Below are 19705 nucleotides of genomic sequence, written 5' to 3'. Positions count from 1 at the left end.
AAGGTCTCTCTTGCAAAGGTCTTGTGCCACCTTTCCTGTTGCTCCTTTTATGTGAGTCTTTTTGCTGAACCATATTCAGACTGCTCCTAAAGACGTTTCATCTGTTTCAGCTACAAGCTGAGAAGACAAAGAAGAGCATCTTACAAATAGAAAAGCACTGTACTGAATGCTCTCCAGAGTTAGTATTTGCCTTTGAAATACTTTGTATGGTGTTATTCCCTTCACAGTTTCAGACTGGTTTCTGAGAGGACAGGTGTCTTTTCCAGGTTCTTGGTGCAGTTTAAGGAAAACTCGAGCTCTGAGGACTGGATTTTTCAAGGATTTCTCTCTACCACCTTCCTACAAGACATTAGGGGGAACTTTGGAAGGATTTTTCCATCTTTGAAGAGTAAGGTTGTGGACCCTAGTCACTGTGTCCCAGCTTAGGTACCCCTACTTGGGTATTGTGATAGGACTAGAAGGAATGGCCTCAGTTTGTGCCAGGGGAGGTTCAGGTTGGAAACAGGGAGACATTTCTCCTCAGAAAGAGCAGCCAGGCGTTGGGATGGGTTGCCCAGGAAGGTGGAGTCACCGTCCCTGGGGGTGTTCAAGGGGAGGTTGGACATGGTGCTTGGGGACATGGTTTAGTGGTGACATTGGTGGTAGGGGGGTGGTTGGACCAGAGGATCTTGGAGGGCTTTTCCAACCCTAATGGTTCTGTGGTTCTATGATTTTATTCCAAGGTTTAGTGTTTGAACAGATTCCACACTTCTGTCACAGCCAGGATTGCTGGAACAACCAGCTTTCCGTGCAAGCACCGCCGATAATTCCGACAGAGGCACCCGCGCTGCACGTTTGGGGACAACGGGACCGCCCCGGGGCTCTGTGACCGAAGCGCCCTCGCCCCGTCCCAGGCCTTGGGCCCGCGCACCCCACGGTTGCCATGGAGACCCGCGAGGCCGGGCTGGGGGCAGCAAAGCTCCCGTTGATTGGCTGCGGGGCAGGGCCCAATCGGCGGGCGGGGTGTTGCGAGGGTGTTAAGATGGCGGCCAGGTAAACACGGCTGGAGGCGGCTGCGGGGACTGAGGGGCGGCCGTGAGGGGAGGCGGCCGGGGGGGCCTGGCCCTGTCCGGCCCAGCTCGGCCCGGCCGGTGGGGACACGGGGCGAGGGGCCGCGGCCACCGGGAGGCGGTGGCGTGGCGTGGCGTGGCGTGGCGTGGCGTGGCGTGGAGTGGAGTGGAGTGGAGAAGGGCTGCGTGTGCGCCCCGGAGGGCTGGGGGTGTTGTTTTGGAAGCTGCGGTAAACAAAGCCTCGGTGAGAAGGCGTTAAGGAGGGAGGGGGGGAGAGAAAATAACAAAATAACAGCGTTATGGTCATAATGGAGTTAGTTTGTGTGCTGAAATCCTCTACGTGGCTCCTCTCTCAAATATTGAGTGTTAGCTTTGTGGTGAGCTTCTCTAAAGCACCTGATCATAGTTACTTTTCTCAAGGAAAATTATTTTTTTTCTGGTGTGTTCTGCTGTTCCTGATCCTTCTGTGAGCTGATCGTGGATTTATCTCACAACAGGTCTGCTTGTGTGGCTCCTCGCGTCTTTGCGATGATCTGGAGTGGCCCCGTTTAAACTGGAAGATGTGGAGCGGGCTCTTGCCTCCAGGTCTGAATGAAAGTGATGTTGACTTGTCTTCGGATGATGGAGATGAATCGTGTTGTTCCCCTTCGAAGGAGGATGCAAACGAAAATACTGAAAGAGTTCAGCTTCCTGAACAGCAGGAGAATGGACCTGAAAGCAGTGCCACCAGTGAATCGCTTCTGACCTCTGTGCCAGATGGAGAAAACACATCTGAAACGCGCCCTCCTGGAGTTTCTTTAGATATGTGGAATGTGGGTATCTGAGCATGCTCTGGATGTTTGGAACTATGCTACCAGTTGAATGGCCACTTTTTAAATTAAAATAACTCCAATTTGGGTATTTTAGGTAGTTACACGCAGAAAGAAATAAAATACGATCAAAGTGTGGTCGCCTTACTTTACTTGGAAAAAATTAAGGTAGGGTGGACAGGAATTTAGTTAGGAAACAGAAATTGCATTGAACTCCTAGTGCAGTGGTAATTAAAAGCATAGCAGGGAAGTCTTTTTGTAGCCATGCAATTATGCAGGATTTGTGTTAATGGTAGTGTATGGGCTCAGAGCTTCATTTTTTGTGTTAGTAAGGAATTATAGCTAGGCATGTTTATTGCTGTGCTGATGATTTATATCTGTGAAGTAGACCTGTACCCTTCTGCTTTCTGTAGGGGCTGGGTGCAAGTGTTAAGACTCCTGCTTGCTTATATCCTCTCTTCACATTCCCATTGCATGTAAAGACTGAAAAGATTAAATATAAACAAAGCAGTCTGTGTTCCAGGCTTTTGAATCAAAATAAAAATTAGAAAAAAACTAGCTGCTGTCCTCCATCCATCTGTGTAGCTAGTCTGATGTGCAAGGAATATGCTATTTAGAATCCTCAAATTCCAAAATACCATTTATGTGATAATAAAACATTGAATAGCTCAAGAGCACACAACCATCAGAAGTGTATTCAGCATCATGTTCCATGGGAAACAGAGGTGATAAAATACCTGAGGCGATTCCCGTTTAACACTGTCAGAGTTGGATGCTCTCAATGCATAAGTTTTAGTGTAATAGATACAGGAAGCTACTGTGGACACATGAAATATTGGGACAGCATTTCTCAGCCTATTGTGCAACTTTAAAAAAAAAAAAAATAGGAAAAGAGAATTAAAATAAAAAGCTGATTCTTACCTCTCCTTACCCTTGTAGAAATTTCTGGAGCTTCAGAAGAAAAACCGTGAAATGAAAATGCAAGCAAGTCAGGAAAACAAAGGCCGAAAAAGAAAGCGTGGCAGAAAAGGTGTTTATATAATCCCAGAACTTATTTCTCTCAAAATGGAGTTGCTATCCAAGTACACTGGAAGTGCATTGTTATTTTTACCAAGAGTAGAATGCCTGAATAGATGCCTTGTGTTATCTGGGACATTATTTCTCTGGCTGCTGTGCTTCACTTCCAAGACTAGGTTGTAAAATGCTACTCAAAGTTCAGGTAATATGTTTTTCTCTTCAAAAAGGAGGTAGAACTCTTATTTCAGTCAATGCTGGCTTAAAATGGCTAGGCATATTTCAGTAGTTCTCTACCATTATTTTGTGTACTCTGATTAGAGCTCCCCACAAATGTTGTAGGAGGTTCTGCATATGAAAGCCTGACAGCAGAGTGATTTAAATGCACATGGCCATTGGAAATAGATGCTAGTGGGTTGATCTTCTAAAGGAAATGTGACTTATTAGTGATCTGTTAACTTTGCTGGGTGTCATAGGGTATTACTGTGTAATGCTGGATTTCTTTTTCTTTCCTAGAAAAACTGAAAAAGAACGCTAACGAAGTGACTAAGAGGTATAACCAGGTCAATGTGATTATCTGAGGTCTGTTTTTAATATCAGGCAAAACTGGTGGAAAGCTTGACCACATGCATAGCCAAATGCTAGCTCTGAGTATCATGGAAAATATCTGCTGAAGTTGCTTGGTGTCTCTGTCACACAGGCTCAATTTGATCCCAATTGAGTTTATTGCTTGATTTAAAAACAACACAATTGGTTATTTAATGCAACTTACAAAGAACTTATTGTTATTCTCGATAGTGTTTGGCATATAATTGCGTACAAGCTTGCTTTCAAGATTGTGACATTGCAATTACAGAGGGAAAGGAGTAATTTCACTTGCATTAAAAACTGTCAGTGGGTGAAAAGGGCTTGTCTGCCAAATAAAAGAATTTCTTTTGGTTTTGAAAAGAGCATTACAAGTTGTGGGAAGCAAACTGGTTATATTCATGTTTATTTTCTGGGATTTTAGTGTTCAACAGTTGGCCTGTGAAGACCAATGGAAAGAACTTACACAGTATTTTGGAATCAATGATAGATTTGAATCACCTGTGGATAGCAGGGCTCCACAAAAGGTAATTATTGTTACAAAAGCAATGTCCTCTTCTACTTGGTAAGAAACAAAAACAACTCACTGTTAACTGAGATAAAAGCAAAACTGAATATAATTGAGAGTAAGCAAATGATCAAGTTGCTATGAGGAAGAATAATTTTGTGAATTTTGTTCTAGGTTTCACATAAATAGTACTTTGATCAAAAGGTTGCTGTGCGTTCTTTTGGGAGGGACAATATTCATGCCTATTTTCCTGTTTAGTTTTGTATTCTGTTCTTTATGAGAGGCAAAAGACTTGATCTGCATTGTTTGATTATAGTAACTTTTTTAAAAATAATGCTTTAACTTCAAAATATGTCAAGTCAGCCCTTTAGTTGAAACCAGCAGCTCTTGGAATTAGACAACTGAATCTGTCATCTAATTTCACTGGATTTACAACACATTCTGTTCATAAATATTACTATAAAGCTAATCATATTTGAAGTAATTGCTACAATATAACAGACAAGTTACAAATGCATTATATCTTGAGTTTCTTCTGTAGTTTTTCACTTGCATAATGTAAATGTCTGCATTGACACTGACATTGAGCTCTGTCTGAGCTCCTTTAGTGGGCATTTGCTTGTCATTAAACTATTCAGGCTAGTTCTGGAATAAGGCCCAAAGAGTTAACATGCAGCTACTGTCCATGTAAATTAAGAGACTTAATTGCTAGCACAATGTCTCATAAATTTCAGAAAAGGCATCTAACAACTAGATATCACTGCAACTTTCAGTTGTACACTCCTTTAACTTCCACCTGAATAATTAAGAGTGGTATTTGCGGATATTGCAGGTATTTGCAGTTTCTCAATAGTTGTTTCTTTCTATTTTTTTTTTAAAAGTATATGTTTTGAAACCATTCAAAGTGTTTTCTTTAGCATCATTACTATTTACTTCTAGTGAGGCTATAAACTGTGTACTGTGATGAATGAGTGATTTTCTGTGAAATTCCGAAGTTTCCAATTATAGTTTCTGTTAAATGCTTTATTGTTGCTTTATATGTAAAAGTCATTTCATGAGTTGTTTTGATCATAAAGGTTGAATTTTTGAGTATTTCCTCAGTTTTCCATGGGATAGCTAGAATTCTGAATGTGTTAGTATTGTGGAGTGGCACAATGCCAGAACTCAGTTTTTGGGTAAAGATAAGATCTTAGAACTGTAACGATACAGTGGTAATTGCCATTCTTCATGTTACCTGACACATATATTTCACATTTTGTTTAGAAAGCTCCAGGGATGGAAGAGATAAGCCAGATCTTCAGATGAATTTTATTGTGACAGGCATAAACTAGTCCGTGTAATTTTTTTTAACCCACAGTATTATCCTGCACATAAGATGGAACTAATGCAATGATTTGTGCTCAGGCAGCCTTTTGGTGAATTCTTAATTGTGCTGTCCATTACAATACATAGACAAAGTGATTTGTGTTGCGTAGAAATTACAGGTTTATGTACCGTCATAAAATGAAGAATTATTAAAATATTTTTTTTAAAAGAAGATCCTTTCTTCCTCTCTTTTAGACATATTATTTCTGTTTATTTCCCCTAAAGATATTTACTTCTCTTTTTCTAGTCTGGCCTTGAACTTAGCATAGAGAAATCTGTGGCTGAAGGTGACATTGATAAAGCTGAGGAGCTGAGTGATAGATTAGCCATTCGTGAGGTAAGTGGACTATTACCAAAAGCGTTTAGGAAAAAATCAATTTTGTACATCTGTGTTTAAAAAAAAAAAAAAGTTTTAACTAAAATAGCTTTGAATGTTGTTTAGGGCATCTTTTCTTAACCAGATTTTTTTCAGTGATTCAGGTATTTTGCTGCTGATTTAGTAAAGGTTGCCAACTTGTATAACAATTGTATAACAATTAAAAATACAACCATACAACCATAAATATTCCCAAGTAACCTTACCTTGAAGCCTTGATAAAGACTCTGCAAGTTAGAGTCATCACTAACTAGTGATCTGTATTGAGCTTTTAATTTCTCTGCACAAAAAAATATGGGTATGACATTCCCTTCCTGTCAGTTCCCCATGCATCAGGTTATTCTCTGCATTGCCTCCAAAAGCTTGGTAAGCCTGGCAAAAGATAAGATTGAGGAAGTTTAGAGTGCAATCTATCCAAATAAGGACAGATTGAACTAAGCTGATGATGGTCAGCACTTTTTTTTTTTATTCCTATGTCTTCAGGAGTTGATGGTAGGAAGAACTTTGAAGAAGAATGAAAGCAAATAAATGCTAAACGTCTTTCTGTAGCTTTAGAGTGATTTTCATAGAATGAATGGATATTTTTTTCTTTAAAAGTTAAAATTTTTGAGTATAAATGTATATCTCCAAATAAATCCAGGTGAGAGAAATGCCATTTTCCTGAAGAGGCTGTCTTGTTAGTTGATGTATTTGAGTAATTTTATGATAGTTTTTTTTGTCTGCTTGCTGCAAAAAAAAAATGGATACTTTAAACTTGCGTGTAGTGCTGCATGAGTACTTAACCTGTTAAGGAATCACAAACCTCTGGGAATGGAGATATCAAAGGGAAACGGTTCTATTGGTGTGTAGGTAGCAGCAATAGGAGTACGTCACTGAAATCTGTCTAGGCTGTTGTGCCCACTGCAATCTGTGCATAGGGGAGAAAGTTTGAAGGAAAAAAAAAGAGGGTAAAAATATAGTTAGAATAGTTTTGAAGATAAGTGAGGAAAAAAATCCTAAATGTAATGCTATTTGAGGTGAGTGGAAGAGATATCTTTTAAGTCACATGATTTATATAATTTGAACAAGGGCTTTGCATTTTTTCATTTACCTTGCACACTGTTCTATGTTCACAGAAGTAATTTTGTCCTCACTGCATATACCTGCCAAATACAAAGATATTAGAAAAGCATTTAAAAAGGCATTCTGAATGCTTCTCATTATCATAGAAATACTTGGTGTTTCAGTTAATCTTCAATGTAAAAATTTGTTTTAATGCCATATAATAAAATACTGTGATGACCTTAAAAAAGAGAGAGCTTTTTTAATGAGAAATGCAGTTCTTTGGGTTCCATAAATACAGTTAGGTAAGACTAACTTCCTCTGTGCGTCTTCTTATACATTCGTTAGAAACTGCTACACTAACTACTCAGGGCAGTTTTTAATTACAAGACTCAGCCTTTTTCACTTGTGATCACAGAACCTCACGGCACAAATAATAACAGCTCCTGACAGGGATAGAAACATAGCCTAATGTTCCCTTTAAGCCCAGCCACCTTCTCATTGTGATACTGTTATATTACCTTTTGTGTACAGCATTAAACACTCTTGCTGTTCTCCTTCACAAATGTCATTATTCCATCTACTCTAAAGTGGGTAGAGTATCATAATCAATAAAACATACTGAGGTTCTAGTGCAAGTTGTTTGACTATAAAAACAAATTAATGTAAGAAGTTTTAAGGTTTTGTAATATTTATGATAAACTATTATCTGATTTTGGTAGCCATGGGATTGTACAACATCTAGCATATCCCAGGTGCTACAGCAATATAATATTATTTGTGGAACATTAACTCCAAATTGTTGACTTTCAAATATTAGCATGTTGTAATTCTGAAAACAAAATGCTTGAAGCGTTATTAGTATTCACAGCCTTGACTTGGTTTTGGTTAAGTGGGTTTATCTGAATAAATAGCATGCTGGAAGAAGGAAAACTCAAATGACTCTGACTTGATCTCATGAGGAGTTCTGTGAAGGCAGAAACTCAGTGAATTCACTGGGGTTCTCTGCTAGTTTAAAGATGTGCTGTGTAGCCTGCTGCAAGATTTTATTTTTCTGTGTGATCTTAAGAGCCTGTATTTTATATTGTTTAGTGGATCTTTTAAAGTACTTACTATTTGAAGGAGATCCTTCTAACAGTGGCTAATTCTGATTCAATGAAGAGCTGTAGGAAAGGATTCAATTGTGGGAGAGGCTGATTAAAACATCATTGTTTTGTTCACAAGAACAATTAATAAAATGTCTTTGTATTGTGCAGTATTGATTCAGTCATAACTTTCCTCCTCTCTTTGCAATTTAGAGAAATACAACATTTAAAAGTCATTTTACGAAATATGTCTAAGAACGGATTTCAGTTAATTTTTAGAGCATGGGGTTATTTGTGGTTTTGACTTCCAAATGCAACACAACTCTGAGCAAGTCAGGCATGGAACTGTACGATGACTGTATTGAAGTACAACACTTCTGAAATCTAGAGCAATAAGTGGATGAATTATTGTTCTTTTATCTCAACCTCATCTTTTTATGTATGGCTTTCATTTTTCTTGAGCAATGTTGCAGGGTTATGGGTATGTATGTGAGAAATAGCTGCCTTCCATTTGGGGGTACAGCCCCCCTTGTAGCCATGTGAGAAAATGTTCAGTGGGTAGGTGTTCTTTTTGAAATCAGGTGTATGGGTTTTTAATCGGCACCATTTTCTTTTGCAAGAAGCAGTGACTGGAACCTGCTGATAAAGCTTTTGCTTTGAGGCACAGATCCCAGAGTTCTTAAAGCCGTTTCCTGCCTTAATAAGTGAAACTAATTTTTGATGTATAACATTTATAAGCCTGTGAAACTGATAGGGCAGCTTCAGTATTTAGAAAAATGAAGCCAAAAATAAACAGATGACTGAGAATGGGCAGGAGAAACACGTCCTGAAAAGCAAAGGAATGCCAAAATGATGCTGTCAATATGCTATCATTATGACATGGTGGAAAAAAGTGTTCTTTTTTTAAATCAGATTCCCTTAAAATCAGTGATGATTTAGGCAATATGCATAATCTAGCAGCTGTGAGCAAATCACTGAAACGTATATCCTTAAAACCTGAATGATGCTGCTTCAAGATTTTGGATGTTTTGTTTTCCATGTGGTACTTATTGCAGGTTCCTTAAGAAGGATGTTACTGTATTGCTGTAAATGAGGCTTTGGGCTATGTGTTATTTGTTGCTTTCTTCTACTTTGTCAAACACACCCAAATGCTGACTTCAAAACAAAGTGTCTTCACTTACTAGCGCTCAAGATTTTCAACTGTGGAAGGCTAGAAGTTACAACTTGGCTACCTTGGTTAACACACTTCTATTAAAAAAGAATTGTACTTCTATGATGATGATAGTCTGATCTCTTGGCTAACCTCACTGCGAAGTATTACCCCGTGTTTCCTGTTGTCCACCCAGCTGGTGGACTACAAAAGTGATCCCCGTTAGTTTGGATGTTATCAAGCTAACAGATAGCTTTAACTACAGGAGCCTGGGCCATCCCCACAGTATGTCCTATTCTGAGGCATTCTGCTTTGCTGAGGAGTTACAGTGGTCTTGAAATTCTTGAATCCATTATTTATGAGTGGAATTACTCCTGAAAGAACATGGGTATGTCTGCATTTACGCTGTGTGGAATAGCTTGGTCCACCAGTAACTCCCTGCTTCTTTGGCTAGACTGCGTCCAGAACCTGGTCTAGTTTGAGCATTTCTGTGCTGTGGTGCAGGTACAGCACATAAGATCAGCTCCTTTGATGGATTTTTGTTGAGCATCCACGTAATGCAGGTGGGTCATACTGCTTAGTCATAATCCACTATGGGTTTTTAAACATACTGCTAGAGTGATAATGCTTCCTGTAATGCCTATATCGTAACACTATTAGTAGTAAATAACTAGCAATCCAGCACAGTACGTGTGACAACACGCACAGTTAAGGTTCAGTATTATAACCTGGTTGCTATTATCTTTTTTTTATATTGTAAAAAGCCAGGGCTTTCTGCTTTTAAAGTTCTTCTTTTTAAATGGTGAATGGCATACCTAAAGCTCTAGTTTGAACACTGCATTTAATTACAACTTGTTTAATTTGAGAGAGATCAAGAGAAATGGTAATAGTAATATAGGAGTTGACCAAAAATTCGGAACCCGGTAGAATGAAATTTGTAGTGGCATTGAAGTTTGTGTATGTTTAGCTGAATTACAATAAAAATGCCTTTCTTGGGAATACTCTAGGGTAGGCTAACTGAGATTCAGTGGTAGCAAGCACTTGAATGTGCATGTAGGTGAGACCAGATGCTTAAAAGTATTTGGATTTTTCTAATACTTTCAAAAAAGCTTTTTGGAATATTATCTTCAATTGTACTTGAATTGTTCTTACCATGTTTGTGAGAATTTGTCCAGATACTTTTTAAGAATTAAAGTTGAGTAGTTAGAGCTCAGTGGCTTTGTAGTATGAGGTGTTTATCCTTTTGAGTAAAGACAGTATCTGGAGATGCTTGGTAATTTTACTTTCCTGTAAATTGACTTCACTTTGAAGTGATACCTTGTAAAGTTCTGTTCCTTGTTCAACCAAATAACTCTCAAATATTTGCCCTATATCCCCAACCTATAAACCTGAAAATATTTTCCAGGCTTCTTTCTCCAGAGCAGGAGTTGTTCTTTGTGCTTTTTTTGACTCAGATTGTTGTGCAGGGTCTCAAGAAGCAGCATGCAGATTTCTTGTGGCTTTGATATTCTGAGAACTAATCTGTCTAAACCTCGGAGTTTGCATTTGGCTTGTGGTTTTTGTGTTGCTGCCTGGTAGGTAGGTGCCATATTGTCTAAGAGCATGTTAGCCTGGGGACTGTAACCTGAACACCATAAAATCTTGGCCATGTTAGATTTACCTGTCAAAAAGAACTTTAGAAATATTTTGTAATTTGGCATGCTGAATTGCAGAAGTAGTTGTCAATCTCTAAAGAGCGCAGGCTTTTAGACAGTGCTGTTTCTATGTACTTAGCTGGTGACTTCTGGCATTTCGGTGAACGATTTTTTTTTAAATGCTCCAATTTACAAGGAAAGTATGGTATTGTAGTCAAGTTTAAATGAAAGATCTATATCGTAATTGACCAAATTAATTAGCTATTCACTGGCACATCGTTCTCATGTTACAGCAAAATGGGTTTTGCTGTTGTCTTCAAAACGTGTGTTGATCAATTTTCACCATTTTCTAGTGTTCAAATTACCGTGGTTTGTAGTAACTTCAGCCATATCATTTAGAATGGGAAGTGCACAAACAAGGTTGTGTGTCAAAACCATCAAGACAGATTCTGTAAGCTGTTGTTGTCGTATTGAAAATCTGGGTAGGATATGGATGATCACGAGGTTGTACAGAGCTGTTTCAAACAACTTGTAGGGCTGGATGAGTTGGCTGCTCTTGCTTTGGTCTCACAGTTTCATTCCTAAATTCTGTGCAGCCTTCACAGTCTATCGTGGTGGTTTTAGGTACCTGAAGAGATTGATACAGTTTTATACAGAATACAACCAAGCACCAATTAACTTGGAAGTCTTGCCAGTTGAAGGACTTGGGGGGGGCAGGAGGAGGAGAATTTATTTTTTTTATGTGAGGGATTTTATTTCTAACACTTAGCAGAGGTGCTTCCAAATATCTCTCTTCATTGAGGTTGTTTTCTTTTAACCTTTGGAACATGGCAGGGTTATCACCTAGAATTACATTCTTCTGTTTCCTTAATTATGTATATCTTTTCCTTAACAAACCTTAAAAAAAGATTTCAGATGTTACAAGTCTAATTAAAGAGACAGACAAAGCACAGTTTATACTGTAGATTTTTTCTGCAGTTCAATTAATCAGCATGTTTTCTCTTTTAATTAAAACCATTTTAGTAAATTAAAGCCCACAGCAAAACACATATATAATTTGTTTGTAATTAGCTCTTAATTGGTGGTAGTTGAAGCTTAGCACCCTTGGTTTCTTTCTTCATGATTGCCATTTTATTAGCAGCCAGTCATTAATTAATCTTTTTTTCTAATTAGCTTATAAAACTGTTGATGGCACATTATTGTAAATGTGATTTTAAGTTCAAAGCTTGTTAATAAGCTTTCTTACTTAGAAGAACAGAGATAAAGAAATTGCTGAAAACAGTACTACAGTTCTTTTTTTAAAACTGCCTTTCTTATAAGGGGGCTGTGTAAAGCATCTAACAGCTTATAGTTAATTTTTTAATGCTGTGTTTTCTCATGAATGGAAGAAGTTACTAGCATTTAAATGTTTAAATCTAGAGAAGAGCTTAATGGTATAACAGTGTTCTGTCCTTGCCCCATTACTGTGTCATCCAAATATAATTTGATGTTGTAATACACAGCATAAAAATACAACAAAGGTATTACAAAGTATTTTACAGTGGAAGTTGAGCACATCATTGAAAGGGGACAATTTTCACTGCAAAATCCACTCGGTATTCTTGTTTGCTTTATATATTTTATATACGTCAGCAATGGATAACATTCCATAACATAAAAGGAGAAAATCATTGCTAAAGGCAAGCCTGAAATAACTAGATTCATATTTGATGAGGAACTGTAACACTGTATTAAAAGGCTGTTTGGCTTCTCTCCTATGATCATAGGATATTTCAGGACCTGTTTGAATACAGATGTTTTGTTACAGCTTCTGTGGGTTTAGCATTTTGTATGTCATACCTAAATATTTCTGAGCAGTTCTTGAATCTATCTGGCTCATTCAGCATTTGTATCACAGGGTGTTATTTTAATGAAATATATTTACAGTGTACTACTTGATGTTAAATGTCTTGATTTTTTTTTTTTTTTTTTTTAAAGGAAGTTTTCTGAAAGTTAGGTGCTGGTGCAACTTGACAAAAATGTTTACTCTTCTGCCTGAACTTTCCATACTATTTCAACTTCATCCATTTCTCTGCTTGTTTTAAAAGTGTTTTATGATGCTGTGCAAGAAACACTAGAAAGGGATAGCTGACAAGGAAAAAATTAAAAATTGGATAAAAAGTAAATGAATAATGTCATATTACTAAAAAGATGAGAGGCTAATTTGTGCCGACTTTTTGCTAATTTTGTTCAAGCCTCAAAATGAGGAGCTGTCACCCGTTCTGTGTAGCACTGATGACAGTGCCAATGATCCATGAAATAAGCTGCCGCTGGCTTTGTTCTGATAAGAATGAACAAATCTGCACAATGTACGGCTCCCAGAATCTCATTTTCATACTTGCATGCAGGCTAAAAGAAATAAGCTGTTTGCAGGCTTGATTAATCAGACATTTGAGGGTTTTTTGTCTCTTTGATCTCTTTCGTCTCCTAGGTAACTTGCTTGACATTAATGTTGAGCTTGAGTAAAGACAATCAGGAATTGTAGACCAAACTGATATAAAAATTAAAGACCTTAACACTTTAAGTACTCCAGTAATGGTTCCGCTTTACTTCAGAAAACATCTGTTTTCATTTAATTAAAGAACAAAAGAGAAAGGCATAAATATTTTTCATAGAGACCTGTTATTCCACAAAAAGTTAAAGTATGATAATTGGTATTTTTGAACAGTTCCAAGGCATTTATTTAGAAAGAAGCAAAGCTTCAGAAATGTGTTACAAGGTAACAATTTCAGATGAATAGAAATATTATGAAAAATAATGGATGAAGAATTTCTCACTTATGCTACATTAAACAGCTAGAGGAAGATACTCGACGTGATTATTGGTGAACTTGGAAATGGAAAGGTCTTTGCCCTGTTAGAAGCTAAGTTGTTTTATTTAGTTTGTCTTAAAAATATATATATTGTGTTACAAGGATGAACCATCATATCAGCTTTACTACCCAATATGATTTACACACTTTAAACCTGTAAAATTGAAAGGAATTTAAAAAAAAAAAAAGTGTCGCAGTGCGTTTGCTGGAGGTTATGCAGACGCTTTTACAAATCTTCCAAGTGGCTGTAAAGATGAATGCCTCAAGGGTCTAGCCAGGGCCCTGCTTTTCCAACCAGCTAAAGCCCTTATCTTAAATCCAAGCAAAGTACCATTAATCTTTTTGAAAGACCTTTTATGGCTTTTAATATATCCCAAATTAGAACATTTTACACCCTTGGTTCCTGAAATATGGTGATAAAAAGCCTTTAGAGCTTAATTTTCCTTACTGCGTGCTCTGACCAATTTGCAGTTCTTTGTGATAATGTTTAGACACCTTAATTAAAATGCAGCAAAATATTGGATGTTCTATATGGAAAATGCTGATACTTTGACTACACAAGAAATTGTTGTATATATTTTTATTCATGCTTTTTTACTTCTTTTAACATTGTAGTTTAGGGAGTTATCTGATGACCTGAAATGTTTTTTAATGTAAAACCCATTGACCAAGCTTTTATGGTTTTCTTCTGGGAGGGGCACTGAAGATGTATGTCTGGGTGTGGGTGGGAGCAGAAGACATTTAATCTGACTGAAATATTTGTGTTTATATGCAACATTTGTTTTCATGTCTTGCAAATTTGGCTCTGTGTAGCCTAGACGTGGTAACATTATTGCTGCAAAATGCTTCTGCTTTTACTTCCACATACACTACAGAGGATCTTATTATCCCATTTTCTGTACTTTTCAAAGATGGAAGAACTCATTCTGGCTTCCAAGAAATACAGATCAAAGGATTTTTTTTTTTTTGCAGCACTTGTATAGATCTCAGTAGTGTATATCTGTATGTGAATAGTGTTCGGTAGATTCCTAGAATATATTTTGAGGGACAGACCATTATTCATCATATAGTAAGAGTTCATTTTTAGCAAGCGTATTAGGAGGTAAAATGCAATTCAAAAATAATGAAGGCATGGTTCTGCGGATTCTCATGGACTTCAGCCATCAGATTAGCTTAAAATATAGAGCCTTTCTCATCAAGTAATCATTTTTCTAAATATTTTAGGTGAGTTTTCATAAGCATTCTTATAGTGAAAGTATAACAACATAAATAGTTGCACCTAAAAATTAAATGACGATAAAGAATGTTATCCTTTGTTAGTCTTTCACTTGCTATTTGGTGGTTCAGATGTTGACATTGAATTACAGATTATATAGTATTATGAATGCTCAGAAAATTACAGCTAACACAAGTTTTGAAATATCATTTTTGTACATCTTGATGATTGCATAGGTGCATATTTATGACCCTATAACAAACAAATGCATGAACTAGATTTAAAAGAAAAAAGGCTAACATGTGTTGTGCACAATTCCTTTTGGGGGGAAAAAAAACTATGCTTACCTATTAACTGTTTCTACTGCCAGTGCTTAAAGCCTCAAGCAATGCACAAAGTAATGTTTAATGCCTGATAGGTCTGCAGGCTTTCAAACTCTCCTGCAGAAAGTTTATTTTTTTGATTCATGATTGCTGAAAGGACCTTAAGGTAAATAGTTTGTAGTGATGAGGGAGATTTCTTTTTTGTGTGAACAAAGGTGATCTGGATATCAACCTACCTACAGGGTAGGTGTTAGGTGGGAGAATTGTAGATGTCAATACATCTACGTTCTTGAGCTGTCTCTTGTCTTATTTCAGTAAACCTTTTTTCAGAGTAAATTGCCTGCACAGGTGCAGCGGATTATTGAAGTGTATTACCATGAATAATGGTTCTTTTACATGGGTCTCCCATGCTTCTCTTATTTAGTGGTTCCATGACTTTCAGGGGAAATCTTGAACATCCAAGTGTATGTTAGTTGACTGGAGGGAAGGAAAACCTGTTTGTTCACATCACAGCTTGTAGCAGTTCTGGGTAAACGAATTGCTTGTTTGTCTTGGAGAAAAGCGGTAACTTCAGACTTCAAATTCTTTCATAATTTAGCTGCAAGTAACATCCAAGTCATGATGGCAATTACAAAATGTAACTACAGCGAACAAATTATGAATGCCGATAAAGGAAAATAATCTGGTCATAGTTTGTACCACCCTTCTTCCATATTTTTTCATCTGCTCTATTCTTTTTTCCCCTCTTGTCATGCACTAATATGGGCTTAATTCTCATGGTGTGAATAAGATTATAGAAGTAAAATAGTGTTCACCTACAGCCTATTAGGACGTTATTTGGAAAGCACGCATATTATCACACTAATAATCTACAAGCTGGTAGTGTGAAGACTAAAGGCCAGATGGACTCTTAAGGACACAGTGTCATTTACTTCTTAGACTGGTTGATGAAAACACAGTTACTGGTACTACTGGAAAATGCATGGTAGTGGCAGTTCACCCGAAAGGACAGTTGTATACAGGAAACTTTTCATGTTGATAGGAACAGATGATATTTTACCACAATTGAGGTCTGGTTTTAACTGTGTTTTAAAAACAGACTGGTTTTAATAACTGTGAGAGGGAGGGTGTGTGTGTGTATATTTGTGTGTATATTTACTTTAAAAATAAAAAAGGCCATAGTGGGAAAGGCATAGTTAGTGCCCTTTGCTTTTATTCTTCAAAATTAAGGAATTGAGTGAAAAGGATGGCTTGACACAGGATCCCACTCCTTTGTGTATTTCTCAAGAGACATTTTTGTCCATCTAATCTTACAGTACAGCATCAGCTTAATATTGGAAAGATATTTTAATATTTATTGACTTTTGGGAAACAATACCAGACCAAGTAATTTGTGAGGCTTACATTTCATATGAGCCATTTGCTTCTATTCAGTTTTCCTTTGTTCCTTTTTATGTCTTAGCTTGGTGTGAAAATTGCCAAAGCTGCTGCTTGCCGCAACTTTGTAAAAGCCAAACAAGAAGCAGAGGCTGCCCAAGAAGCTCGGAAGAAAAAGAAGCTTGCTTGGGGGTAAGTCATTTGAGTATGGAATTAAACATTTGTGGTTTCGTTGGCACTAAGTGTATGCAATACAATCTCAGTTGAATGTTTCCTTAGTTGAAATAGGCTTGTGTTAATCTTATTTGTTTAGTTTAACCTTGTGTCTTTTTTTTTTCTTTTGAGCAGTGCATAAGACTAAGGATGCTTTACCAGGATTAATGTATTGGTCATATGGTTAAATTACATTGTCTTTATTATGGTTTAAAAAATAGGTTTTGATTGTAATTATAGCTAAGAAATGGTTGAATACCTGAAGTGTTTATGTTCACTATTCCTCACGATTTTTTTCTCCTCTGTTTCAGATTTGAAGCTAAGAAAAGATGGGAAACAAAAAGCAACATGGGATACATGTAATCCATTGTATTTTCATCAGGAGTTAAATACCTGGTTTTACTTGAAGAATCTTTGTGGGTGACCTTCTCAAATATAAACACAAAATTTAAAAATAAATAAAAACCACATAAATCCTAACACATCAAATTCCTTGTGTTTCAGTGCTGTTAAATTACAGTATCTTGTTGTGTCACTCTTATAATGTAGCAAAAATGCTATCTAAACATAACTGCTATGTTAACAGCATTTTTCTCCAAAATATAAAAATCTAAGGTACTGTAGGTACTGTATTGTAGAATATGTTTGGAGTCTGGAAGGGAGCTCTCTAAAGATGCAATAAAATACTTCATCCAAATGTGTTCTCTGTGCTTCATTGCAGTTGCCATATACCTGTTCCATGGGTATAAGGAGAGGTATAAGGTTTTCTATGTTTTTCCCTATGTTATACAGACATAATGAAGTACTTTCTTTTCTATGATTACTCGAGAGTTTAGGGTGGTGTTATGGGGCTGAATAAAGAAAAGAATACCTTACCTGTTTAAAGCTGTCCTTATTTATGTATTTATCAACTCTGTAAATGCAAACAGAAGTTGGCTGAAAAAGCCCATCCTCCCTCTACTGGGAGGATCTGGTACTATTCATTATGTCCTGGTGCCATGTTTTTTCAGAATGCTTCAAATTCCCATTATCCTTTCCTTTGCAAGAACTCAAGTTCTTAAAGTCCCAGTTTGAGTAGATCAAGTATAGAAACGTATCTTCAAAAATACCTAAGATCTGTTATATTTTACAGTTAGCTGCACCCAAGAGACAAATACAGGTTTTACTCCAAGTCAGATATTTTACAGATAAATTAAGATTTGAATGCTTTTAAGAATTATAGCAAGAATTGATGATGATGTTTCCACAAAATTGTTCTCAGTGAAAAGTAAGGACACATTCAGAACTAATAACTCTTCTCCCTGAAGCTCTTGCATATATGTTTAGTCACCACAATGCCTGAATTGAATTGGTAATGTAAATGTCAGTTATTGTTAACCAAGATTAATATGTTTCAGGCCAAAGGTATGGTATTAGCGTAATGGTGATTTACTGTGTAAGTACTTGAGGCTAAAACAACTTGCCAACAAATAGTAATTTGAAGTTTTACGGCATGAATTCGAAGAGGTTAGATTTGCAGTCTAACACGGAATAGTGCATTTTTGTTCATTAGCCCTCAGGATGTTTGATTTTTTTTTTTTTTTTTTTTTTAGTAGAACATCATATTTCTTTCACAAAGATGAGAGTTTGCAATATGGTAATCTGCAGTTAGCTGTAATTAGTTATGATGACGGAGTTGAATACAATTGCCAGAACTGTAAATCAGGGGCTAAACAGGTTTCTGCAATAGAACATCATAAATCTCACACTATGGTTTACAAAACACATTAGCTTTAGAAACTGGTATGGAAGGAAGCAAGTGATACCTCTTAGTAAAATGTTTGCAAAGGTAGTTGTCTGCTTGTTGTTGTAACCAAACTAGATAACACCATGAATGTTTGTCCAGATTTTTCCTCATTGTCTATTTTTCCTCAGTCCCAAAGAAGATAGGTGTGTACAAAACATTCTTGTCTAAAACTTAACAGACACTCTGCCCATAGTTTATTTTTTTTAAGCACTTGACAGATAGGTGTTAGATACAGCCGACCTTTCTACTTATGACATACTGAAAAGCAGAATGATACTAATAACTTTGTGCTGAAAACATTAGTAGTATTCCATTATTTAAACACAGAAGTACTGTATATTAAGAATGTTCATACATCTGCTCATAGACAGTACTCTTAATAGTAACAGTTAATATACATTGGTCAAATAAAGATCTTCATCTAATCATAAGGATCAGTGTGGTTGTTTAATTTGAAAATGGGTTATAAAGAATCCAAACCCTCAAATAGCAGCTGTTGTCTGAGAAGTTGACACGCTATTCATCACAGCAGTACAAACCTTCGTGTAATATTTTTCAATTTCACTTAAAATAACTAATTAGTTTTATGTAAGGTTGTTAACAACCTAATTATTTGAGAAGTATGCAAAATATTTGCTTTGGGTTCCGGGTTCCTTATGTGATGAAATAGTTATTGGTTATTCATATGTGATGAATAACCAATTTCAAGTATTTTGGTATACCTAAACTAATGACTGAGAATGTTACTTAATTCCTGGAATTATACAGTGTTCAAAAAAAAAAACCACACCCTGATTATTAGGGAAAATCTAAGAGCCTAATGCATCTGTATAGAGATTATCTGAATGCATAATAAATGCATGCATGATTGTACCTTAATAAATGTTTTCCTGAATTACTGATCTGATTTGAGATGTTACATTCCTGGCTTCTGTAGAGTACTTCTGCTCTGTGCCAGAGTTCTGACCATCTCTCAGAAGCCTCAGGGAAACCTAAATCCATGAGCAAGTTCTGCACCAACTCTTTCCCCACCACAGTTTCATATTTAGCCAAACTAAAGCCTTGAGATTCTCATATGTTGAGTAATCCTACATAATGGTGTGTGTGTGTGTGTAGTTTGTAGTTTTTTGTAGACATCTCTCAAGGGCAAAACTAACTTTGAAAAGGGGAAAGTCCTCGTGCAATTATGCAACCCAAGTTCAAAGAACATTTTATCTTGAGATCTTGAGTTACCTTGAGCTACCTGGCCTGACCAGAGCTGTGTTAGGTGCCCAACTTCACCAGCAAGGCTTCTCAACTGTTAGCTCAGGTGCAGAGTGAGGA

General features: G+C 36.8%; 1 protein-coding gene across 3 annotated transcripts; it reads left to right on the top strand.

Moving 5' to 3' along the window:
* The first annotated feature begins 988 nt into the window (after nt 1-988).
* On the top strand, nt 989-17289 carry FAM204A (family with sequence similarity 204 member A). 3 transcript variants are annotated; one of them, XM_084525975.1, is made up of 9 exons: nt 1107-1179; nt 1220-1293; nt 1547-1861; nt 2798-2888; nt 3389-3425; nt 3882-3984; nt 5578-5667; nt 16469-16575; nt 16908-17289. In XM_084525975.1, the coding sequence occupies exons 3-9, from the start codon at nt 1610-1612 to the stop codon at nt 16957-16959; spliced, it is 732 nt and encodes a 243-aa protein (XP_084382101.1). In that variant the 5' UTR covers nt 1107-1179; nt 1220-1293; nt 1547-1609; the 3' UTR covers nt 16960-17289. The 3 variants fall into 3 exon arrangements, with proteins under 3 accessions (XP_084382099.1, XP_084382100.1, XP_084382101.1); XM_084525973.1 differs by lacking the exons at nt 1107-1179; nt 1220-1293 and adding an exon at nt 989-1032; XM_084525974.1 differs by lacking the exon at nt 1220-1293 and having other exon boundaries at nt 1081-1130.
* The last annotated feature ends 2416 nt before the right edge of the window (nt 17290-19705 follow it).

The sequence above is a fragment of the Aythya ferina genome, assembly GCF_964211825.1.
Source record: "Aythya ferina genome assembly, chromosome: 7".
Classification (NCBI taxonomy): domain Eukaryota; kingdom Metazoa; phylum Chordata; class Aves; order Anseriformes; family Anatidae; genus Aythya; species Aythya ferina.
The sequence above is the reverse complement of the archived record's forward strand: the minus strand, read 5'-3'. Positions and strand labels throughout refer to the sequence as shown.